Here is a 26,375-nt window from a genome sequence, read left to right as displayed (position 1 = left end):
GGACTAAAGTCTGTGTCTCAGTGTATTTCTCAAACTCCTGAACTCTTCCACGACCCCCAGCACCCATAATACCCCCATATTTTTCCTTTTCCTTGGTTGAGCCAGATGGTTTAATTTTCCCACCCCCACCCCTTTTTAATTTATAGGATTCTATTTCGAAAAACGGCTTTGTTTGCCTCCGTAAAGTGAGGGTCACAGAATTTTAAGGAGTCTTTGGAAAGCGTTAATAAAACACAGTTTATAAGAAACAAGGCTAGGGGGTAATACTACCCATCCTGTAGCTCTGGAGAGCACTTGGAGGCACATGCTACTACCAGACGAAAGTACAGGTGACTCCACTGCTGACAGAGCTTGGGACCGGATCCTGTGGCCCAGGCCCAGAGCCTGTGGTCCAGGACTAGAGCCTGTGGTCCAGGCCCGGATCCTGTGGTCCAGGCCTGGAGCCTGTGGTCCAGGACTGGATCCTATGGTCCAGGCCCAGAGCCTGTGGTCCGGAACCAGAGCCTATGGTCCTGGACTGAAGTCTGTGGTCCAGGATTGAAGTCTGTGGTCCAGGCCCAGAGCCTGTGGTTCAGGACTGGAGCCTGTGGTCCAGGACCGGATCCTGTGGTCCAGGCCCAGAGCCTATGGTCCGGGACCAGAGCCTATGGTCCTGGACTGAAGTCTGTGGTCCAGGACCAGAGCCTGTGGTTCAGGACTGGAGCCTGTGGTCCAGGCCCAGAGCCTGTGGTCCAGGACCGGATCCTATGGTCCAGGCCCAGAGCTTATGGTCCGGGACCAGAGCCTATGGTCCGGAACCAGAGCCTATGGTCCTGGACTGAAGTTTGTGGTCCAGGATTGGAGTCTGTGGTCCAGGACCGGATCCTATGGTGCAGGCTCAGAGCCTGTGGTCCGGAACCAGAGCCTACGATCCTGGACTGAAGTCTATGGTCCAGGATTGGAGTCTGTGGTCCAGGACCAGAGCCTGTGGTGAGGGTAGTGTCTGCAGACGCCGGGATGTGTCACAGGGATCAGGCTGGCAAAGTAAAGGAGCAAATGGGGCCTCCCTGGAGAAACACGAGTGGTGATGAACAGTGGGAATTGGTTCTCAGGTCTGACTGGCAGATACCACGTGGGAATGCGCAAAAAAGCCCGGAAACCTGGGCTTTTCTATTTTTCAGTGTTGGCCACAGCAGAAATGCACAATAGGCCAAACAAAAAAATGTCTCTTCAGGATCTGGCCTGTTGGCTGCCGTTTAGCTCTCAGAGGCCCAAGATAAAGGTCTCCGCTATGGAGTTCAGATGGCTCCATGGCCCTAGAGCTGACTCCTCCACACTTTCTTCAGTCTCATGTGGCCACTTCTTTCCCAGCTTCTGAGACTCAGCCTTGGCATCCAGACAAGTCCTCCAAGCACGCTTTCCCGCAGCCTGTTCTCCTTCTTGCCCCTCGCCCCGGTCCTCAGGTGGTCTGCATGGCCTTGGCTCTCATAGCTGTCTCAGTCCTTCCCCGGACAGAGCTGCTGCCTTTCCCGCCCATCCCACCACATCCGAACTGCTCTGGTGCCTGCACTCTGGACTGTTCATCTTTCTGCTCCCCGTATCCAAGGCCAGTGTGTCCCAAATGCTGGCTGAGACAGACCTTCACAGGCCACGCCCAAGAGGGAACAAACACCACCTTCAGACCACCCCCTGCGAACCACCGGTCAATGGGAATGGCGTTCCATCGTGCCAGATCTCCATCATGCCTCGTCTCATTTAAGAGAGAGGGAAAGTGAGAGGATGTCAGACACACTGACTCCAGGCAATTCATATGAGGTGTTGGCTCCTAGGACTTACTGCTCAGGTGGGCACAAGGGATTAACTGGGCTACGAAGATGTGACTGTTAACACTTCATATTTTTATTCATGAGAACATCTGAGTGCTTTTTGGTTATAAGATGAGACATGGGAACGAAAGAACCCCCCCATCCCGGGGACGGCCGACGAGAAAATGTTCGCAACTCGCGACGCTTCAAAATAACTGTAAATGCTTTCTTCTTCCTCTGACAACGGGAGAAAGGAAAATTCACTACCAGGACACACCAGGGCTCCTCTCGTCTGCCCACTGCCATGGCGAAGCACACTGATGTGTCTAAAACCTTTCTGTTTCCAGCTTGTGTGGTTCGTCATGGGGAATGATTTTTAGGACACGAGTCTCTACCTTAGCACCATGATTCTTAAGTTGAGACCAAATATGTTCCTCCTGCCACTTCAAACGACTGGCTAACACTAAAAAATAAAGACACTTCTATACTTACAAAATGTTTACGTTCTTACTACATTTCCAGGGTATGCGCACCCAGAGACTAATCATAACAATCCTCAGAAACTTCTACGGAGCGTTTACCAGGTCTGGGTACTCGTCTGCGGGACCAGCGGGCCTGGGTGATGAATGACAGTCACGGCTCCCCTGCAGCCCGCAAAATGTTTACATTTGCTTAAGTGCTTACTGGTAAAACCTTCAGTAAATTTGAAAAATGTCTCCTGTAAATCCCTGTAATGCTTAAGCTAAACCCCGCTCTTTAAGTTAATAATGCCAACTAAACAATCCATTCATTTCACTTCGAAAACTCCACGGTCGTCATTGATTTAAACAGCAGGTACTGGCCGAGCCCGAACCCACGTGTTTTCATTCGTCCTGTCTCAGTAACCTTTCCGTCTGCTCTTCGCCCTCTATCTCTCCCGCCGGCAGCCCACACCTACAGCTTCCCAGTTACGGATCACCCTCGCCCGGTCCATTCTGCTGGAAAGATGAATGTGGACATGCATTATTTCCCTGTCGGAATCACCATGCTGGAAAATGGCTAATTCCAGGAGAGGTCATCAAAATACACATGTGTTTCAAAATAACAAGGAAGGAGGCCTGGCCCAGGCCCGCATTCAGGGAGCTCTTTTGCAGCCCAGGCTGTCCCTACCTGGCCTCCTTTCTCCTGACCTCCCAGAGACCTTCTTGTTTGCCTGATTCCTTCATTTCACTCAGTGCGTATTGGACGGCTGCCTACAAAGCGCTGTATGCATCTGGCTAATTTCTTCACCCAGATTATAAGCCTTTTGAGCATTATAAAAACAGAACTGCCAGTGCTGGTAGCATTATTGGTAATCAATAAATTCTTAATGAATAGGACAAAGGAATTATTTAATTCTAAAATACACAGAAGAAATGCTAGACCTTGGCATTCTTAAGAACGATTCGTTTTAGTTAGGACAGACCAGGAAAAAGGTTATTACTTAACAAAAAAATACGTGTTTAGGATACATTAGAAATTTAAGTCTGAGGGACCTCAAAATGGGTAAACATGGCAGATTAAAGGTGCCTGCAACCCTCTGTCTTCTCCGAAAACAAAGAGACATAAAGCAGAAGCGGAACCTGAACAGACCCTAAAAAAGAACCTCAAACAGAAAACTCTGGCTTTGACAGAACCGGGGAACACTCCCACAGCTGCCAAGCACACGGAGGACGGCGAGAAGGACACGTACCTCTGCAGGTGAGGCGAAACACGGAAAGAATCTGACATGAAGTGCGTACACTGGGTGGGGGGGGGGTGCATCACAGCCATAAAGTGACAAAGCAGAATGAGTGCCTGAGACTCACATCTGGCCAACAGCAAGCTCAAGTTCAGCGGAAGAAGGAGCCTGAGGTCCTCCATGTGTGTCCCCGCTCCCACCCTGAGCCGCACACTTAGGGCCCCCCTGCATCCCTTCCTTTGCTTCCAGGGGACTGGACTTGGGATGACTCATCTGGCCCAAGCTGGGACAATCCTGTTTCCTCTCACAAGGCTCTGCGACGGGGCAGAGGATTCCGCCAGGCCCGGAGGCTAAGGCCGAGGCTGCCATTTTGATGCTGAATCTGTTCAGGTGAAAGTGGGATCGGAAGAGGCAAGGTGCCGAGAGGAGAATGAAGTTGCAAGTACAGAGCAAAGCGGAGGTGGACAGGGAGCGAGGAAGAGAAAGACTAGAGACAGCAGCTGATGCAGCAGACTTTTCTCCAAGACAGATGAACCAAATATGAAGTCAGAAGGAAGGGCCTCAATGGGGTGGTGGGTTTGGAAGAGGCCTGAGATGCCGGGGAGGGGCTGAGCCCAACACATGTTCTCAGGCAAGCTAGGTCTTCGAGCTTGGGGACCACAGGTAGAAACAGGGTCCCAGGGGCCTCAGGGGCCCCCAGCAACTGCCAAGACCAGGTGTCAGCTTCCGGCAGCTATTACCTGCTATGCAACAATACTTATTCCTCCTACGCAGGACTGGCGTGCATCTTAGTAAGGACGAAGCTGGACATCTCCTTCTAACCTCCGCTCCTCCTCTGACCCCGCACCTCGGCCACCCTCAGACTACCAGATCCGTTTTCCCCAATGACGACCAATGTTGCAGGTAGCCAGGCAGCTCCGGGGAGTGGAAGGAGCTCGAGGTGCAGGACACCCATGACAAGGAAGGGGGTGGAAGGAAGGGAGACAGGAGGCTCAGAGGCGTCATGCTTCCTGGTTTTTCCTACGACAAGTTCCTTACCAACACATGTCCCCAGGTACCGGAGCTGTGGATTGCTCAGGCTGTGACGAGTCTGTGCTGACACTCAGCCCCAGGGCAACAGAGGCCGTTGGCTCCAAGTTGATGGGGGATAAACTCTGGGGTGAGGCGCCACTGGGACCCTCTGGAGCCATGGTCTCCATGCATCCTTGGATGAACGGAGATGCCGGAGCTCTCCAGCTAGCCAAAGGCACCAGGACTCCGCGTTTAGCCACGAGCATCTGGGATGCTTCCCAAGGGACGTGAGCTACAGTGTGCTCAGATTCGTCAAGTGGCCCCCAAGCCATTAAAGACTCTGATAAGTAATTCTGCCACAAAGGCCCCAGGGCGGAAGTAAAAAGCACGGAGAGCCATGGGGTCAAATGTTTCCACAGGAATTGCACTTGGTAAACAGAAGCTGCAGGAAGATGTTTCTGTGAGTCACCTGCAATTATTATGGAGGCCACAGCATTCTCTAGAACAGTCAGAGTGAGCAAGCACTTCTCGTGGGCCTGCAAGGGCTGAGGTGGACTTAAACACGTCACCTTAATATTGAGGGAAAAAAAAAAAAAGAGTCATTTTTCCATCCACTAGGAAAAACCATATTTTTCCAACAGATGATAAGGAAGACAGTCTTCCTTTTATTAACAATGAGCGATACCTTCGATATACAGACTTGGCATTTTATGGAGGCACTAAGACGGAAAGGCTTTGAGAGACAGACACGATCCAAGTGAATTTGATGGCAACGGTGGCCAGCCGCGAGCTGAACGGAGTGACAGCGAACGTGACCTCCGCCACGACCGCCCCGGCCCACGCCGTCATCCACTCCCCTGGGCCCGGACCAGGCCTCCGCTCACTCCTGAGATGCTCTGGGACATTCTGAAGTTCTTTTAAACACATAAAGGCGATCACAGCGATCCCATTGTTAGGACGCATTCCTGGTGTCCCACTGCCCACAGGTTCAAGCCAGACTTCTCAGTATGCTGCACTTCCGACCGCATCCCCTAGCACTCCGCTCCTCCGTGTCTGGCCCACCCTGACTGCCTGGGCTTCGCACCTGCCGCTCTCTCTACTTCCTTACCCCTCGGGTCTCAACGCATCCGCCACTCCCTCAGGAACACTGTCTTTCTACTTCCCTTTCTCAAAGGGTCTCCACCAATTGCTCTGCATTACCGTTTATTTTTGTGGCACAACTGATGGCCACTGAGAATGACCTTTTAAAATTTACTTGTTCCCTCCCCCCCACAAAAAAATTAAAAAAAAAATAAAAATAAATAAACAAAATTTATTTGTTCATGGTTTACTTTCCCCACCAGACAGTAACAAGGGCAGGAAACAGGTCATGTCAGTCATATCCCAGCACGTAGCCGGAGCCTAATACCCAGATGTGCTCAGCACACGGCTGTCGGAAAGTCGTAACCACCACAGCGATGACCACACAGTCACTCGCTGTCTGCTTTAGAAGAAGGGTCGCGTTCTCATCCAACACTACGAGGTAAGGGTGGTCTCCCCATTTTCCAGAAGAGGATACAGCAGTTTACTACCACGCCTGGACTCAAAATCTAGATTCCCCACCTGCTTTACCAGGCAGGGTGACTCCAACTTCTTATGCTCTGCAGTCTACATCAGTATGGGCCCCAGGGAAAAACCAAGTGCCCCGAAAATCCAGCTGTTCTGTGCACAGTAAAATTCACACGTTTCACGCGTGTGGTTACTTCTGACTTCTGAAAAAGATGAATGTTTTGTCCATGTTTTAACTGGGTTGCTTTCTTATGAGTGGGTTTTGGTGATTCTGTACGTATTCTGGACATAATGAGCTCCATGATTTGCAGTATTTTCTCCTATTCTGCGGCTGGTCTGGTCATTTTCAGAAGTGTTTCTGGAAAGGAGAAATTTTTATTTTGGTGAAGTCTAATTCTCTGAACACTTCATCTATGGTTTGTGCTTTTTACGTTTCGTGGAAGAGCTCTTTGCCCACTTTCTGCAGCCAGATTCTGTGTCCTGACCTGGCGTCTCGTCCCCCTGCGATATTCACTTACTAGTAGTTCTGGTAGTTTTTTTGTAGACTCATTTGCATTTTCCATGTTAACCCTCACACTGTCTGGAAGGGAAGAGTTCATTTCTTCCTTCCCAAGACATGGGCCTGTTGTCTCTTTTCCTTGTCTTGCGCTCAGGAGCCCCAGCACAACACACAGCACGGTCCCATCCCTACAGGACAGCCCTCGCAATCTGGTGTGGCAGGCACCTTTTCTCGATTTCTCAGTCTCCTTCTGGGCTTTGCTTCCTCACTACGCTCCTTCAAATCCTTCCCCCGGAGTCTGGCCAAGTCATTTATTTTTGTCCTTAAACACATACTCTGCACTCCCTTCCTGGCACCTTTACTCCTCACGCTCATCTCGCCTCATATGACCTCCACTTCACTCTACGCCTGTCCCATCCGAACTTGGTTCATTGGTCACCGCCTACAGCCCACCCCACGGTCGCTCCCGCTCCCTGCTCACGGGCTGCTAGGGCCTCCTCATTCCCCTGATGCCCTGTGCCAGGTATTTTTTTTTTTTTTAATTTTTTTATTTTTTATAAACATATGTTTTTATCCCCAGGGGTACAGGTCTGTGAATCGTTGGGTTTACACACTTCACAGCACTCACCAAAGCACATACCCTCCCCAGTGTCCATAACCCTACCCCCTTCTCCCAACCCCCCTCCCCCCAGCAACCCTCAGTTTGTTTTGTGGGATTAAGAGTCACTTATGGTTTGTGTGCCAGGTATTTCTAACTCAGAGTCTCCGCTTCTGTATTTCCCGCACTTGGGAGGTCACCTTCTACTTCTCTAACGTGTCCATCCATCCGTCCAACCATCGGTGCCCCCACCTCTCAGTAAGTGTCAGCGATGTGCCCGGCGTGATGGCCGGAATGCAGGCTCCGTGATGCGAGGGAGTCTTGCCTGCTTTGTTCCCGCCGGGATCGTGGCACTAACAATAGTGCCGGGGACAGGGCAGGCGCCCGGCAAGTGGCTTCGCGTCAGTGATCGCGGGCGCTGGAGACGCACAGGCGGAGGACCCGGCCCTTGTCCCGGAAGAACACATGTAACGTAGCAGAGCAGGAGTCAGAGGAAACCGCGAGCCACGTGCTACTGCGTGCTGCAGCGGAGGCACGACCGCAGAGCAGCCGGGGCTCCGCGAGGAAGCGACTAAGCCCCATCGCTGTAGCCTGGGCGGGGCCGCGCCTTCCCGCGGAGGGAGCGCCTGGAGCCACGCCCGCCGGGCCCGGAAGCGCAAGGTCCGCACACCTGGTGACACAGGTGACGCCAGCAGCGGTTCCGTTCGGGCACAACCGAACACAAAGGGGTGAGTGAGTAGAGGTGAACATCGCAAGGGGGTGAGGCTGCGAGGGCCGGGAAGGCTCAGACCCCAAAAGGCCTTCTACAACGCAGTAAAGCACTGAAAACAAGTATTTTCTTGTAGATCTATTTAGCAGACTCCCAAAGGTGGTTTTTTTTTTTTTTTTTAACATTTTATTTATTTATTTGACAGAGCTCACAAGCAGGCAGAGAGGCAGGCAGAGAGAGAGGAGGAAGCAGGCTCCCCACTGAGCAGAGAGCCCGATGTGGGACTCGATTCTAGGACCCCGGAATCATGACCTGAGCTGAAAGCAGAGGCTTTAACCCACAGAGTCACCCAGGTGCCCACGCCCAAAGGTTTTAAGGCAGAAACCGGTGGGATCGTTGAAGGGGAAGGTGCCGAAGGCAGTCAGAAAGAGCGGCTGGAGACCAGCTGGGGCGCGGTTCTAAGGCGCGGGGCGACCCGGGATGTTCTGCCCAGCCTGGTGGGGCGAGAGGGCAGACGCCAGGGTGCTGCTGGGCACTGGAAAAACACAGTCTCGCCCATGGTCGGATGAAGGGGGCGGGAGGGAAAGTCTAGAGTGACCTACAGGCGCCTGACTCTGGAATGTGAGCCAGCATGGGAGAGGCAGTGACGTCCTGAGATACACACTTCCGGAAGCTGAGATGCCTCTGGAAGCCCCAAAAGAGATGTTCAAAGGGTCTCGACCCAGAAGAGCAGCAGTCTGGGCCAGAGGTATAGACAGTGCCGAGTGCATTGTCTGCCAAGAATGAGATCAGGAGGAGGCTAGCGACCACCAAAGAAGGTGCGGCCAGAGGAGGAAGGAACGGAAAGAACTTGGAAAAGAACAGGTTGGGTCAGCTCGTGCCCATCCTCTGGGTCTCGGCTTCAAGACCTCACCCCTCCGCTGAGTCCACCCCAACCTCCACGGTTTGGATCGGGTTCTCCTCTTTGTGCTGTCCCATCCCCTGGCACGTCCCTCCTGCCGCGCTGACCAGGGCACCCCCGGGTATGGCACGAGGCTTGGCTGGCAGGTGCATTCAGAAATACATTTACGGAGTAAACTGAACGCACGGCAACATTTCATGTCCTTGACACACTCGGCCCGCTACCTCCTTGATGCCGTCCTAAGAGAATGGAGAGCCCGTTATCCACCTCTTAGTAGCCCTGGCAACCGGCACACTCCTCTCCTGGGACGACCTTCTCTTACAAACGTGTCCTGACGGTGGTAAGCAAGAAGGAACGATTCAGAAATGCCACTGCTGGGTGGGCGTACCAACACTGGCACAGCTGCGGAACCAAGTACACCTGCCACTTTCTGAGTTCTCTCCCTTTCCAAGTGTTTTGCTTCTTTCTCCCCAACCCTAGAAACTAATCTAAATTTCTTCTTTATGTTATTGCCTGATAGGTATTGGAATATTACTGTTTTATTTTATTTATTTATTCTTTGGGGAATATTTATATTTTAAAGCAAAGTTTGGAAAGAGGTGAAATTTCTACAAATGACTCCTTTTTTCTCTTGAGTTTTAAACCTTCTTCCAAACAAGGCACATGTATTTGCATGATTTTATGGATCTTCTTACCACCTGCACGGCGATGCTGCAAGGTAGGAACGGCAGTCCTAGGGGAGGGGGAGGTGGTGGGGAAAGGTTGATCAGTGACTTGCCTAAGCTTTGAGTCTGTTAGGTATCATTTTTCACTAGACTCTGACCATATGAAGAACATCTAAAGATGGAAATGCCTTCTATTATATAGATTTTTTAAAAATTGCTGGTTAATGTTCTCCAATCACCAAGTTAAGACTTGGATCACACTGGATCTGACTCTCCAATAGGAAGATTAACTTCTCTTGACATTAACCTTCATTACGTGACTTGTGGATTTGACTCCTTGGGTGAGTTGACCCACCCTTTCGTGAAAGTTCCGGATGTGTGATATGAAGTCTGCGCTCTGTTCTCTGCCAGAGAATCAAAAGGGAGCTCTAAGCCCAACTCCCTCCTGACAAGTCATTCAGAACTGTGACATTTTTGTCAGAAATGTCCAGGCCGTGGGTCGCCTGAGTAGCTCAGTGGGTTAGGCCTCTGCCTTCTGCTTAGGTCATGATCCCAGGGTCCTGGGATCGAGCCCTGCATCAGGCTCTCTGCTCATCGAGGAGCCTGCTTCTTCCTCTCTCTTTGCCTGCCTCTCTGCCTACCTTGTGATCTCTGTCTGTCAAATAAATAAATAAAATCTTAATAAATAAATAAAAGAAAAAAGAAAAAAAAAGCTATTTGGAGGGGTATGTGGTATGGTGGGTACCTATAAACTGATTTAGAACACACGTTCCAGTTAAGTGTTTTTATTTTCCTCCTCTAGTCGGAAAAAAAAAAAAGCAATTGGAATTTATAGGAAGTATACTTAAAAAATAAGGGAATCCTGTTCTACCAGGTGACACTGAGTTGTTGTTCAGCCTGGACGTTACTAAAAGTGAGAGTGGGATGCCATCGGCAATCCTACTGGGAACCAGCATTGTCCTGGGCAAACGGGATGAACAGCCACTGCACCTCTAGCCCACTGTACAATCGTGTCCCGCGGCAGAGGACGCTCCCCACACTGCCCGACACAGGGCTGAGACCAGCATCCTCTCTCCTCTCTCTTTCATGGGCTCCGTTGAACCCCTGGAGCAGGGGCACCTGAGTGGCTCCGTCGGCTGCACGTCGGACTCTTGGTTTCACTCAGGTCATGGTCTCAGGGTCCTGCGATCGAGCCCCGCATCAGACTCCACGCTCAGCAGAGTGTCTGCCTGGGATCTTCTTGCTCCCTTTCCTTCTCCCCCCGCTCTCTTACTCTCTCTCTCTCACATAAAAAAATAAGTAAATCTTTCATCCCTGGATCAAGGTGAACCGTCAGAGATGCCCCTTAGGCCAACATGTCTGGCCACGAGCTTCTTCCACACAACCTGCTTCAAGGTCATTCACTCTAAGTGGTTCTCAGCCGGAGCTGATCTTCAGGATCTCCGCCCCCCCCTCCCCCCACGGCCGGGCTTGCACGGAGAGATGTCTCAGAAAAGGATTTGCCTCCTCCATGGATGTCACACAGGACACTCTTCTAAGATCATCACCAAGTGTCCTGTCTAATTTTTTAAGAATGGAGAGGCAGACGTTGGGTCTCCCTAGAGTGGTGTTTTCCTCTCAAGGACGAAGAGACTTTCAGAGACCGTTATGTGTAGCTGTTAGGGACTCGGGGCAGGGAGTCCAATGGAGTAGGCCAAATTTCTTTGTATTATTCTGCTACTTCTTTGTATTACTTGGATCCCCTGCGTACTGGGAGTATTCAACAGCATCTATCTTATGGTGCTGCGGGGGAATTAAGTATCAATAAGGCACGCAGCGCTTACCTTTATGGTACAGCTGTGATATCACCGGGAATGCAGAATGAAAGCCACAGTTCAACCTTATCAACTATGTGAACTGGAGACGCTTTCCTTCTCTTACCACTTATCCCGTATTCTATTTTCTGTAACCCTGACTTTCTTTACACATTTCTCTGCTTTGCTAAAACAGTCTTACGATACCTTTAAGCCTGGAATAAAGACTAAATTAAACAAGCAAAAATGCACTATCTTCTGGGTCAGTGCCATAAAGCATTCAGCGCCCACCTACCCTGCCATGTTTTTCTGGAAGAAGCGAAGAAAAGTTCAGAGAACGGCAGCGACATGTGTGCACAACTGTACTGATTTTCCAGGTTCTCAAAAAAAAAAAAAAAAAAAAACCCAAAACCAGAACAACTAGTCCAGGCATACGTTTCTTTCTTTACGTCTATTTCTTTAACTCCTTAGAATATAATTTTATTTATGCCAGTAAAAACTTTCAAAATAAACTGCAATTGGGGCACCTGGGTGGCTCAGTGGGTTAAAGCCTCTGCCTTCGGTTCAGGTCATATCTCAGGGTCCTGGGATTGAGTCCCGCATCAGGCTCTCTGCTTGATGGGGAACCTGCTTCCCCTTCTCTCTCTGCCTGCCTCTCTGCCTATTTGTGATCTCTGTCTGTCAAATAAATAAATAGAATCTTAAAAAAAAAAAAAAACTGCAATTACTTAAAAGAAAATTAACACAACATATATTTTTTCCTGTATATGCTTGTAGCATTTCTTCAGAATGGAGAGAAGCCAAGCTAGGTACTAAGACAGAAACAGCTGTCATCAGCAAAGACGTCCCAGGACTTCCTTCCCAGACCCGTTAATGATGTCGGGAACCGACACTTCACACGCCCAACTGCAAAGTCTGTGAAGTGGGATAGATTCAGTAAGGCAGGTCAGCCAGAGTCAAATGGGGCAGGGAATACCAAACAGAGAATTTCAAAATAAACTGGCTGGGCTTTACACTTAAATGCCTAAGGGCCACTGTGAATGTCAGAACCAGCAAAGCTGAGAAATAGATGCTAACGGATGGCCTGGGGGACTTTCTATACCCCTCAACAGCCACCCCCTAGATCTGCGTAGTAGTTAGTCATTTAACAGGTTATAATAAACCCTACGTGGCGAGATATAAAGTCCCCAGTTTTAAAACTATGATTCTCAGGGCAAGATTTCCTCTCCCCAGACTGAGAACGGCTCCTTGGACCTGTTTCATAAAATACCTAAGTCGGAGTCCTTTTTTCGGCCCTATTACTTGCCCTTTTAGAGGCTTCTTTAGGTAGCAATTAATGTTTATTATTGTAGATGAGATTCTGCCTGGTCATCTTGCAAACAAAAGAGGACGGTACCAGTTTAACAAGACTAGTAATTGTGCGGCAGCCTCTCTCCTGTGAAGGACGGGCGTTGCCAATGCCAATCTTCAAGGCCATGTGCACCCCTCCCTGGATGCATGGGTTGACGTGGCTTTTGTGGGTGCAGGAAACGACCACACTGGGCAGAGTAAGAGGAGATGTGGACAGTGGCACGCCTTTATCTGATCGTCTTTAGATGCCTGAAGGCCACTTGCTGGGCTTGTCCCACATTCCCCTGGTACTCGGGGAAAGCTTGATTTCCCTGTAGGAGGACGTAAGCACGTCCCTGTGATCTGACCAGCTTCTAGCTTTTGAGATGGGTCCCAGAGCTTGCATTTGCTCTTCTAGAACAACCCAGATAAAAGCACTTTGGACACTTTAAATGCAAACGCAGCAGATGGCTTTACTTATATCTCAAAAAAGGAAATTGAGTTATCAGTGGCTATGAGACTTCTGTTCTTATGTGTTTTCTTTGCTCTTTGTGACATAATGGTACTTTAAATTCACTGAAGAACTGAAAGGCTCCCGACAGCTAATATTAAAAGTCATCTTTACATAGACTTCTGACTATACCTACATTTGTTTCCTTTATGGTTTTACTGAGTATGTGTTGACTACTTGATCCACAAGTTACCCTGCTATATTTAAAGCTCCATGAGGGCACTGCCTGTGGAAACAGGAGAAGGTTCGCTGATTTAGAATTGTCAGTAAAACCATTTGTTTCTTTTTCTTCTTCTTGGCTTATGATATCCACTGGATTTGAAAAAAAAAATTTTTTTTAAATGCCAGTTTCAAGGTCTCCAGGAAGTAAAATGTTTAATTATTAACCATTAGTGATATTAAAATATTTATATGCCTTTTAGTTCTACTTAATTGAATTTGGTAGAAAGGAGAGTAATGGGGGTAGTGCTTTCCTCGGCAGATAACAGCATTATCAGTTTGTCTGAAAAGGTAAGGCTTCAGACAGATCTTTCTTCTGAGACCCTATATGGATTTGTCTGAAATCATTTGTGTTAATGGAGTGTTTTCATCCTCAGCCACTACAAGTGAAACAAGTCTGCATTTCAAAATGGAATTTCATAAGGACATTCATTGCATGAGTTACTCCCACAACAGAACGGCAAATCTTAGATCCATTTTGAGGGCTCTGTAGTACATTTTGGGGAGATTTGAAAAGTACCATGCACCCAAATCAACGCGCCCCTTGGGGAGGGGTGTTATTTTCAGTTCACAACTCAAGGCAAAAGACTGGGACGTGATTCAGGATGAACGAGCAAAGGAATGTTCTAGAAGACGCATGAGACTTCTATTCATGATTTTACCTGATCTGTCCACGAACCAGAGGTCTGTTCTTTGTCCTATTCATGTTTGAATCAAACGGCACCTCGAAAAACTGCAAAAAGATTGAAAAAAGAGAGAAGACGTTAACTATAATGTGAAACAATTCTCCTCTTCTGCTTCAGTTCTATACTTTTGTCCACAGTAAATGTCCTTTTAATTTTGATCATACAGACTTATATTCTTCGTACTTGGAGGAAAATTCTCAGGGAGAGACATATTTAAAATTTTTATGCAAAAGGGGGGCACCTGGGTTGCTCAGCCAGTTAAGCATCTGCCTTCAGCTCAAGTCATGATCCCAGGGTCCTGAGACCCAGCCCCCCGTTGGGCTCCCTGCTCAGCAGGAAGCCTGCTTCTCCCTCTGCCTCTCGTCCCACTCATGCTTGCTCTCTGTCTCAAATAAATAAAATTTTTAAAAATTTTATTTGAGAGAGACAGGGAGAGCACAAGCAAGGAGAGTGAGAGAGAGAAGCAGATTCCCTGCTGAGCAGGGAGCTGACGCAGGGCTTGAGCCCAGGACCCCAGGATCATGACCTGAGCTGAAAGTAGATGCCCAAATGACTGCGCTACCCTGGCGTCCCTCAAATAAATAAAATCTTAAAAAAAAATTATAAGCTTTAATTGTCCAGAATATGCATGGTTTCAGTTCGATCCACTCTGAAAACCAGTTAAGTATACAGCTGCTTCCTTCAGAGGAAGCTAATTGTTGTAGGAGTAAAGTTTTCATGCTCTAGACGATTTCAGAACCTTGCACACATCCCCAAGCCTGTGAATCAACCACTGGAAATGGGACACTAAAGTCAAGAACCAGGGCTGAGGTAATGAGGACCCACATGGAACTGTACACAGCCAACAAGGCGACACTGTGACAGGCGTCACCACCCCTCTCTGCCCAGGGCAGCTCCCCCTTTACACCTGTGATCCCAGCACCACTAACAGCAACACTTCTCGCTCTCAAAGCAGCCCAATCTGGCAATACACAGGTATGGTGACCCTAACAATGAGGTTCTGGCTCTGCTTTCCGGAAATTCATACTATAACACAGGGGTCGGCAAGCTCATAAGCCACATCCAGCTGCCTGCTCCTGCTTTGGTATGGCTCACAAGACGATAATTTTGTTTTTTAAATGACTGAAAAAAATATATACAAAGCAGAAGAATATTCTGTGACATGTGCAAATGATAGGAGAGTCAGATTTCAGTGTCCATTAGCAGAGCTGTGTGGGAACTCACCCACACTCGCTGTCTGTCTTGCTTATGGCTGCCCTCACGCCCCAGAGGCTGGGTTGTGTAGTTGCAACAGAGAGAACATAGCCCACAAGACCTAAAATATTAACTCTCTGGCCAATTACCGAGAAAGGTCTGCTGACCTATAATCTAACGGAAAGACCAGGATACAGATGATTATGATAATGTGCAGAGTATAGTGGAAGAGAGAGCTGTGCTAACACGGGCACTGAACCAGCCTGGGAGGCAGGCAGGGCAGGGCACACATCCTTCCAGCCCTCTTAAACAGACTTCAAAACTCAGCAGGAGTCAGATGCTTTAAGGGGTCTGGAGGGAAGCAAAGAGCAGTCTAGACGCAAGAGGAAACATACAGAAAGAAAGGCACAGGGTGGGCGGCAGCAGAAATTTCATGATATGCTCGAGTAGCTAGAAAGAGTTCAGGATAGCCCAGAGGATAAAGGTCCCCCCAGGCTCTGCAGGGAGAGATGACGGTGACGTTTCAGCTTTGCCAATGACGAGTGGCTAGGGGACACTGTCTGATAGCCAGTGAAATGAGGGGTAGTAACACGCAACTTGCAAGGTTAATGTGAGGATTATAAGGTACTGATACACAGCGTCGTGCTTGGCACGGACCAGGTACGTAATAATGACTCGTTTAACTATTACCATCAGTGTCGCAGGATGGATGCAGAGGACGCACCAGAGGCAGGGGAAGAGCCAGATCGTGGAGACCTTCACACGCCATGCTAACACGTAGGAGATGCATTTTGGGCATCTAGGTCACTAGGACTGCCCCTTGGAGGACGGTTTTGGCTGAAACGGCCCAGGTGACGGAGGGTGAGGGCCTAACAAGGCTGTGGCCATGGAGATGGGAGAGAAATCAACATCCTGCTTCACCCTCTAGCCCAAGGGCCTTTTCAAGTGCACACAGTTTCACAAAGGGGACCTGCCATTTATATTCCTACTAGCAACGTCTAAGAGCTCCACTTCCAGACCCTTCTAGAACTCAGTTCTGGGTCATCTCCGGTGGCAAGGAACTACAACCGTCCGAGGGGTTCGCCAAGGACAAAGGGAATATGGAATGGCTGGCAGAAAAAGGTAGTTACAAATACCATTTGTGGCCCGGCGACTAGGGGCAGAAACAAGGAAGCCAAATACTTTTATTTTCATATGATCGTTATGTATATAAACTAAACTTTTTATTCCCCTCTCCCATTTCCTAGTACTGAATGTATGCTAAACAGTATTTCATCTTGGGTCTCAGAATTTAGGCTGTTCAACTTCAAGGGGGACTATGACCCAGCTTGAAGAGGAAGGAACAACACCCAAAGACTCAGAAAGAGGCTGGTGAATTTTGGATTAGTGGATGTTGGGTTGTAAGAGGGATCATTTCATTGGCATAAACTCAATTTTGCGATTGCCTTCTTTGCAAGCCAATTTTGACTGAGGTGTGTCTGAGCGCTAGCTGAGCTGACAAGGGACGAACTGTGATGCCTGTTGGGTCTGTGCTGTGCCAAGGCAGCTAAATCAGAAGCCAACCTGGCCCACACTCCCGTGCCTGCACAGCTGGACATTTAGGGGAGCCACAGAGCTGGCCCGGGAGGTGGAGCTGAAGTCGAAGCTGTGCTCAACTCCACAGCGGAGGGTCTGCTGGTCACCCTGGTGGCCTGGAGGAGCACCGTGGCTGCAGCTCCTGCCAGCTCCCTGGGCTGCAGCCAGCTCGTCCACCTCTCATTCAGACCGGGCCAAGGCTGTGCGCTGCTGCATGGAGAAATGCACCCGCTCTTCGGAGGCGGGCTTGGAAGCAGCTAGAGATGGACACGTGCTCCGGTTTGTTCAGATGCGTTTCGGCTCAGCCTTGCGGATCTCAGGTGGCTTCCTACCCCTACTTTCCTGACAGTCCTGCTTATCTCAGCCTAGCACCAGACAGCTTCTCTCCCAGGACCGCATCAGCTTAATTCCCCATAATACAACCCTTACATCACTCACAGTGGTTCTGACATTCTTTTTTTTTTTTTTAATTTTTATTTGCTTATTTGACAGACAGAGATCACAAGGAGGCAGAGAGGCAGGCGGGGGTGGGGGGCGGAAAGCAGGCTCCCCGCTAAGCAGAGAGCCCCATGCGGGGCTGGATCCCAGGCCCCTGGGATCATGACCTGAGCTGAAGGCAGAGGCTTTAACCTACTGAGCCACCCAGGTGCCCCTCTTTTTTTTTTTTTTTTTAATTTTAATTCTCTTATCATCATATTTGCATTTTAGCGCTCAACGATTCATTACTTGCATAAGACACCCAGTGCTCATCACGACACGTGCCCTTCTTAGTACCCATCATCTGGCTGTCCTGTCTCCCCACTGCACTTCCTTCTGTAACCCTCAGTTCGTTTCCCAGAGTCCAGAGTCTCTCATGGTTCGTCTCCCTCTCTGATTTCTTCCCATTCCGTTTTCCCTCCCTTCCCCCTGTGCTGTGATCAAATCGCAATACGGGCTTCTTCTCTGTTAATGTCAACAGGGTCACTATTTAAAAGAGTTTGACTTTTTAATATGTTCATCTTATCTGGAGTTCTGAGTGACAGGCTTCCTGATACACATGCATTTATAATTCCTTTTTTTAAAAAAGATTTTTATTCATTTATTTATTTGTCAAAGACACAGAAAGAGAGCAAGCACAAGCAGGGGGAGCTGCAGACAGAGGGAGAAGCAGGCTCCCTGCTGAGCAAGGACCTGAATGTGGGACTTGATCCCATGACACTGGGAGGGATCATGACCTGAGCTGAAAGCAGACTCCGACTGACTGAGCCACCCAGGCGTCTGCATTTTTAACTCTTTCATTTTATAACTGCATTTATAACTCTTAATGTTAAAGAGAGCTATGCAAATATGCACAAGAAATTTATTCAATGAACCATCAGAGCAAAAGAATACATATGTCTGTAGATTGTATTACTTTCATTTTCCAATGATTTATAAGTGTTAAAGAATTCTTTGCCCCTGAAAGTCTATATTCTTTATTGAACTCGTTCAAGTTACATGTAATTAGAATGTTCTGTCTGTTTAAATTCCCTCCCTAACCCGACATTCAAACACATTCTATAGGTATTTGAGATAATCTTTCCTTCATAACCTATTAATTTAATTTCACAGGAGTAATGAGGACTCCAATTACAAACCATGTTATTCAAACGCTGGTAAGGTGTTATCTAATGGAACACAGAAACTCTTACATAAATAACTATTTTGGCAGTTCTCAAGTCTTAGTTCAGGAGCAGCAGGAGTGATTTCATCTGGATGAAGAAAGGATACTCGCTTGTCGACATTTCTGGTAGGTCTGCCATCCACAAATGGGAACTGAGGTCTAGAACCAGCACAAACGTGCAATCCAGTGCGAGCCTCTGTGCCAGAACACGGCAGGAGCGTCTGACTTCCACGAGGGCTTGCATTTAGCAGGACGGCAACCGCTGGGTAGAAAGACTGTGGGGACCATGTGAACCAAGACCGGTGGTTCCCTTCAATGAGCGCTCAACAATCCTTCCCAGCCCCAAGGGACTCATTACGCCACTTTATTCCATTTTTCATGCATTTTCTACAATGCCTTTCAGTTAGGTTTAGTGCTTTCATTTAGATATTTAAAGCATATTTCCAAAACATAACACATAGGATAGTTAGATGAGAAATTTAGAGGCTGTAGAATATACAGAGGGCTTAATTTACTCACATTTCATTCCTATGCTTTGTAAGTTTTTCATAACGTTCTGATCATTTCCGTTGGCTCCAATGACTTCTGAACAGTGAAGTGAAACTCTTGCAACTTGTGTTAAAACCAAATACAAATCCAGTATTGCCAACCCTTCCGATATACCATTCTGCTGTTCCCCTTTTCCATATGCCCTGACTACTTGGAATACTGACAGAAGTGATATACACTGTCGTGAACACAGTCTGGACAGCTGCTCAGGCCACACTGCTTCTCTCCGGGGCCAGGCTAATGTCTCACCTGCCTTTGGAAGGCTCGGATCACTGGGTCTCAAATGGCCCTATAACCCAGCATCCACACCTGGACGCAGCAGTTGGCTTACTGAGCGGGTATCTGATTGGAACTGGGCCGCTAAGAATCTTTCCTCGGATTTTACAAACCAAAGCCAGGGAAAATATGTCCTCCCTTCCTTTCAGTTGTTTGTGGCCACGGACTAGGATAAAGGGAAGTGGAGAAGAGGCCCAACAGGGACTCCTGGGGTCAGGTTACATCTTGGCCCTTCGCAGTTTCCCGTCAACCCTGTATGGGACTGAACCTCTTGCCTCCAATGGCCTAATACACGAAGACTAGAAAATATTTCAAACGTAGAACAATGTATTATGCAGAAGGGAGTAATACTTTGCTTTTTCCCTTAGCAAACAACTTACTTTCTATTTATGCTCATTTTCAAAACAAGGTTTTCAGTCTCCTTCCTCGTAAAACTCTAGTAGTCTTTTGGCACTCTTTTCTTTTTTCTCTTTCTTTCTTTTGTTTTCTCTTCTTTTCTTTTTTTTTTCTTTTTTTTAAAGATTTCATTTATTTATTTGACAGAGAGAGAGATCACTAGTAGCCAGAGAGGCAGGCAGAGAGAGGGGGGGAAGTAGGCTCCCTGCTGAGCAGAGAGCCTGATGTGGGGCTTGATCCCAGGACCCTGAGATCATGACCTGAGCCAAAGGCAGAGGCATAACCTGTTGAGCCACCCACGCACCCCTTGGACCTCTTTTCATTTTAAACTTCTTCCTTTGTACTCGGCTGCCCTACCTCACCATCTTCCCTCCAATTGTCATATGCTCCCTCTGGCTTCTTCCCCTCCAGAGAGCCTGTATTCTGTTTTACTCCCTCAGGCCCCTGGAGCTGCTAAAGGTAGACAGTCACCTCAAAGTGGCACAAAGGGAAATGGAACTTTCTCTCTTATAACAGGGCAGTACCTGCTTTTAGGAATGACTACATTCGGTGTCAAATGTGCCACCATGATTCCGGCTCTTTCCATTTCTTGAATGTACCTGGCAAACATTCCTGCTCACAGGCCCTTTCCACGAAGCAGCCAAAATGGCACCGGCAGCCTTGGACTCCCATGCTCCTGGCAACCCAGGCAGAAAGCTGATTTCCTGACAGCTCTACAAGTCAAGTCCAGAACCATCCTCATGGCTAGGTGCAGAGGAGACTATCCTACGAACGGGAAGAGGTGTTGATGGAGAGACACCATGATGCTCTACCTCCCTCAAGCAGCAAATGTTATCTTCTCTATAGGAAAGAAAAATTGTGTTACCAGAAGAAAGTAGGAAGATGTCAGGCAGACGGAAGCAGTGAAATTATTTATGACTCACTGTAAAACTAACTACCCCAAATCACTTCATTTCATACGTCATACTTACAAAGTAACTTGCCAATGGCAGCAAAGGAATTCCCAGTTTAAGTGTCTGAAAGGCATTAATCAATACGGGAATAGTAATTTATATTAATCTGTGTCTCATAATCAATTCGGGAATGAATTTAACAGTTCTACTTAATACTATAGTAAGTGGATCACTGTTTTTGCCTCATACTCATATGCTGAAGAGACAGGACACCATCCCACCAATGGAAAAATATTTATTCGATGCCTATTATGAGTTATTATACCATGCTTTCACATTAGTAATTATTATGACTCCAGAGAGATGATGCTCAGATGTAAAATGCACCTATTAATCTTCACAGATAATGTGTACTTAAGATCCTCCTGACTTTCACGAGTGAAAATGACACAGATACCAAGAGTAGATAGAAATATAACCTGTCTCACGTGATGAATCTCCCTATTCTAACTGTGGTTAGTTAAACCCTGTGCAAAACAAAACAAAACAAAACAAAACAAACAAACAAAAAAACGTGTTCTAGAGATGTCTGGAAGTCAGGCTCAGAAAATACTGACTTTGATAACGAGGCACAACTTTTCCTTCCCCTACGCGGAATCACGACAGCAACACTCTTCTCAAGACTCAACAGAGAAACAAACAGGCGAACCTGGCCCGGCAGTTTGTTTCTCCATCCGTCTTGTCAAAGCTGTCAACAAGTGTTTGTCAATCCAATGTGGCTCACAGCTTCCCAGGTCCAAGATAATGTCTCAGTCAATCTCAGACCAAGTTAAAAGGGATGCCGGGGGGAAAAAAAAAAAAAAACCCGCACAGGGAGAGGCCCATTATCCAGCAGGATTGCATAGGCCATGACTTGGGGCTTACCAATCAGCTAAGAACCCCGGTCAGCCAGTCCTCCGACCAATGTCCTACCACACCTAGAGTAAACAAGGTAAGCAAGCCTCCTTGTTCCCATGGATTCCTCCCCAAGGGGCCTCTGCAGCAACCCGTGTATACGTGCTGCGGTAATGCTCAGAAGTGGCTTTTCCCCCAGGTGGAGACAGGGCAGAGTGCTTCCCGCAGCATTCGACTCCGGCCATCTATCTCTTACGAAGCTATATTCAAGGCTTCACCCTTAAAGGAGAGTAACAGAAAGGCCTAAAAGGTCACCCGGCACTTAGGAGAGACCCAAAGTACCACATCCTGTAAGCAACAAAACTCAGAAAGTCTCATCAATTTTGAGCAGCTTCAAAATCAGTACAGTAGGTCACCCCGTCCCCCGCCCGAGAGATCTCCATTCATAACACTGCTTTCTGGAAAAAGGTGGAAGGAACATACATCAAAATATTTACAAGATTTGTCTCTGGGTAGAAAGATAGGTGGTGATTTATTACCCTTTACCCCCTGTATTCTGCAGTTGTCTATGAAGACCATGTGTTTCCTACTTCGGGAAAAAAGGATGATAAAACATTCTGCATAAATGATACAAATACAATATCTGGAGAGACCCTCTTTAGGTTAATCAAGAATTAACTCATCTAGCATTAAAACCCACACATACGGAGCCTCAGCCGATGAGAACTCCTCCTCCCCACTCAGCCCCCCAAAGAATCACAGGAGGACAAACCCTTGATCCTGAGCATTTCTCAAGTACACCCTCCCTCCCCTGCAGAGGCTCAGAGCCTCTCCCTGAATTCTGGCACCCCACTTCTTGTCCCCCAGGTTACAACAGCCTCCTAACCACTTCCTGGTGCCAGTAGGGATCCCGGGTACTAATGTTTCACACAGTAGCCAAAGTGATCTTTCCTGGCAGGCGGGCAGCGGTGGGCCGGCCTTGCACTCCCTGCTCCGCCGTCTGAGCCATCTGTGCACCCGCTCGGGAGCCGCCAGCTCCTCACTCACCCCCGTCAGCACAGAGGGCATGCCTCAGGCTGCTGCTGCCACCACCCCCGGACTTGCTGCGTTGCCCCACAGTCGGCTTTTCCCCAAGTGGGTTCTGCGGGGGCCGGTGGTGTGCTGGGGGTCCTGCCCTCCCCACCGACCCCCGGTTTCACAGGGTGCTTCTGCACCCTGGCTGGCCTACACAACCTCTCCCACCACCTTGGCCTGCGCTCTCCGCAAGGAGGTTCCCCATTTGGCTGCTCTCAGGCATCCCCGGCTCCTCCCTCCATGCACGCCATCTAACAGGACACTGCCGTTTCCTGCTCTTACTCCTGCGGACACGGACTGGACACCCTCAGCCTCCTCTCCCTCCCAGGGCTAATCCCTCTGGCCAGGCGGGTGATCTGGGCCTTCCCACCTCTCAGGAAAGTGATCTATCAACTACCACTTCCCTCTCCAGCACGTTCAGCTTGCAGCTGTACCTAAACACGTGTGATCTCCGCCTAGCCCCACAACCTGACTTGAGCACAAGGTTAGCATCTGGTCTCTCCTGCCAGTATTCATGAAGTCTGGGGCCCCCATCTGAGCCAGCGTGATCAGTAGCAGGAGGTGTCCGGGGTGAGGTTGAGCAGCCTCCAAAACCTCCAAATAAGCTCCAAGGAATTTCTCTCTAACAGCTGCCGAGGACTATGATCCCATCTTTGCAAAAAACCATTTTTAAAATAGTTTACTCTGAAGGCCAATCGTGAAGAACAGATAAATGCAGTAAAACCCACTACAGGCTATTGATATGAACAGACACTGAGACTGGAAAATTAAACACACACACACACACACACACACACACACACACACTTTTTAGAGCAGGGCTCAAGACATGAGAAAATCTCCTCGGCCAGTGCTATACTCCTTCCTGCTCTACTGTGGATACAAGGCTATCGTATTAATAGATCCTTGAGGATCCCTCCAGAACTGTAAAACAAAACAGGCGTGCTTACTGACAACATGAACGTGATAAAATAATATGACAGGAGTCTGACCTCGGAAACAGCTCCCTCAAATACCACAAAGAGTTTAAATGCTCCTCTTTACAAAAAAAAAAAAAAAGAAAAAAAAATTAAAAAAAAATAGTAGAAAGAAACGAGGACATGACCGTTTTTTAAAAGGCAAGAAATAAGTAAAATCATCTTTTCTAGTACTCTGAGGCAGGAGAATGGTAGGATACTCAGAGAAGGAAAGGTTATACCACACGCAATAAAACGGGCAAGTCTACAGAGGGTCAGTTGTGGCTCTAACGTACATCTGGTCATGAAGGGCCAGGGCAAGGGGCTAGAGAAATCATTAAGCAATCTGAGAACTCCCCAACAAAGAAACTGTAAAATTCTGGACTATAAAGCAAAGGAAACACACTTAATCTCTGAGGAGTTGCAGAATGTATTTCAACTGGGTTATCCTTTTCCTCCTAAGGACACAGCCATACACCAGAACCTGGGCTGATACAATATCTCCACTGTACGCATGTGGGCACTAAGCCAGCTTGCTCCGGCAACCCCTGGCACCTGTTGGTTTAATCATCGCAGAGCGGAGAGAAAGGGAAGGCGGGAGCAAAAGGGAGGCGGCTGGCGGCGGGTGCGGGGGTGGGGGGGTCATGGGGGAAGGAATGGGAAAAAAAATACACGTCCCATTCATTTTGCCTATCAGAGAATATACACCTTCGAAAAAACAGTTAACACATTCTTTCTGTAAAATTTCAGTAACATGTTGAAAGCTTAACACGTTTCTTCTAAGATTACAGTTTATTTTTGAACTTTGGAGACTGTGCGCCTGAAAAGGGAAAGGATTTGGTTTGCTAGGAGACACCGACTTTCTTAGCAAATGTTGTCTTGGCAAAGTGACCTGGACCTCTCCTTTTCATGACCCTCCCCGTTCCTTCCACCTCTGAGACTCTGTGATGGAAGAACATTTAAAATGGATTTCAGCTTTAGCAGAATTTCTCCGCTACCCGCTTCCCCCACAATCCTAGAATATTCTCTTACCGATGCCCTACAGTGAATTTGAAATAACTTAGTGAAAATCGTCGGGTTTAAAACAAGTGTAATACAAAATGTGCTTCTTTGTGAATTTCAGTTTAGAAAAAATCGTACGGTGAATTAAAGCAATGACTATTACATCAAAATAATGATAGATAAATAAATATGAGAAATAACAATGAGTGCATGAAAGGATAAAGAGCGCATAAAATACCCTGGACATTTGCACAGAGGGCTTGAGGAAGTGTTATACGGTGGTCATTAGCGACATACTTTGGACAGATTTTACAATGGTTCCTGTTCCTATGTTCCCACTGCTTTCCCTTCAACCTCATTTATGGGAAATGCTTTAATTCTGAGATTGATACATTCAGAATGTACGTCCAAGCGCGGAGCCCGACCATCCACACGGCAGAGGAGGGTCTAGTGTCCCTCTGCTGAAAGCCATGAAGTGGCTGAAAATTCCTCTGGTAGGGCTAGACAATTGTCACACACAATGCACAGGACATTTGGGTAACAGCCCAGAACCCTCAACAGTTTAAGTATGTGGCTTCTTTCCTGAAAAGCCAAACAAAAAAACCGTAATATGCCATAAGCGCGGTCACTCTGTTCTGAGAAGTGTTTATGTGCACACACCACGTTCCAAAATGATCTGAAAACAGCAAAGAAGTCAATCCACGTAAAAAATATTTCCAGTCCTCCTCCAATCGGGACCAAACTGGTAAAAATGTTTACTTTTCTAAGACATGTGGCTAAAAATTCCTACTTATAAGGAGTTGGTAAAAAAGAAAAGGTACAGTAGGGTTCAGAGATTTGCCTTGAGTGTTTCAAGGGCAATATTCTTCAAAAGTTTTACTTTAATGAGTTAAAAATGGCATAAAGAAAACTTAACTATTTCTAACTTTTCTGCCAAATATCAGCTGGATCCCAGAAAGCAGGCAACATTTCAAAATGCCTGTGAATTACAGTAACTGATTTGTGACTATGAGTTTATTAGTAAGATTATACAGCTAGGTAAAGTGGCATTTGGTCATCAAGTCCCAATATTTGAAGAATTACAACAGATGTAACAATGGTGTATGGTGACAGTCAGTAACTACAGTTATCGTGGTGAACATGGCTTAATACACAGAACTGTTGAATCACTAGGTTGTACTCTTGAAACTAATAAACCCTATGTCAACTATACTTCGACATAAAAAAATTAAGCATTTTTTAAAATGAAGAATTACGAGAGATTACATGCCCGTAAGGCTCCTGTCGGCATCAGAGTCTTCTGTCTCAGAGGCAATTCTTAGAATATTAGGAATACACACACACACACACACACACACACACACACTTTTCTATGTTTGCACAACTACTTGTGTAAAGTAGCAATCTAATTTTCTGACAAATACAGCTTAAAGGGAGAGTGTTAATGTCTTAAGGAAATACTTCTGAACAAGGTTTTAGTTTTAACTGACCACATTTCTTTGGAGTTTCTTTTTAAATTCACTAGTGGGAGGGCAGGTTTGCTAAGAGATGCCCGTCCTCCCTTTCTTACTCCTGGTTAAGGGGAGACACAGCAAGGCCTGGCTGGGCCCCACACTAGCAGTGATGATGGTAAAATAACAAAGGATGAAAAGCTGACTCGGGACTGAATTTTAAACAATATCGCAAGTCATGTTTTACAGATAAAACATTTTAAAACTTAATTGAGGGCATTTCTAATGAGAGATGTCACTTTAGAAATGTCAAATGGCACACAGTTCTCAATTTAATGCAATTTTATAGTAAAAAAAAAAAAAGAACAACACAAAATCTTTCAAATCATATATTGCTTCTCTTAAGGGAGGCAGAGAAATTCTCAATTCTATGTGCCAGGATAAAACGTTAAGTAACAACAACCATGATCACTCCCACAAAATCTATAGCAAATAAAGGTAAACAGACCCTTATAATTAAA

General features: G+C 47.4%; 1 protein-coding gene across 1 annotated transcript in view; it reads right to left on the bottom strand.

The window, feature by feature from the left end:
• Positions 1-26,375, bottom strand: part of COX10 (cytochrome c oxidase assembly factor heme A:farnesyltransferase COX10) — a 131,196-nt gene that overhangs the window by 24,899 nt on the left and 79,922 nt on the right. Inside the window, exon 5 of the mRNA XM_082705767.1 lies at positions 13,929-13,999. Coding sequence (XP_082561893.1) covers positions 13,929-13,999 — 71 coding nt within the window. The remainder of the gene's footprint in view (positions 1-13,928; positions 14,000-26,375) is intronic.

Source organism: Mustela nivalis (genome assembly GCF_964662115.1).
Source record: "Mustela nivalis genome assembly, chromosome: 17".
Taxonomy (NCBI): Eukaryota; Metazoa; Chordata; class Mammalia; order Carnivora; family Mustelidae; genus Mustela; species Mustela nivalis.
This window is presented reverse-complemented; position numbering and strand designations above follow the sequence as displayed.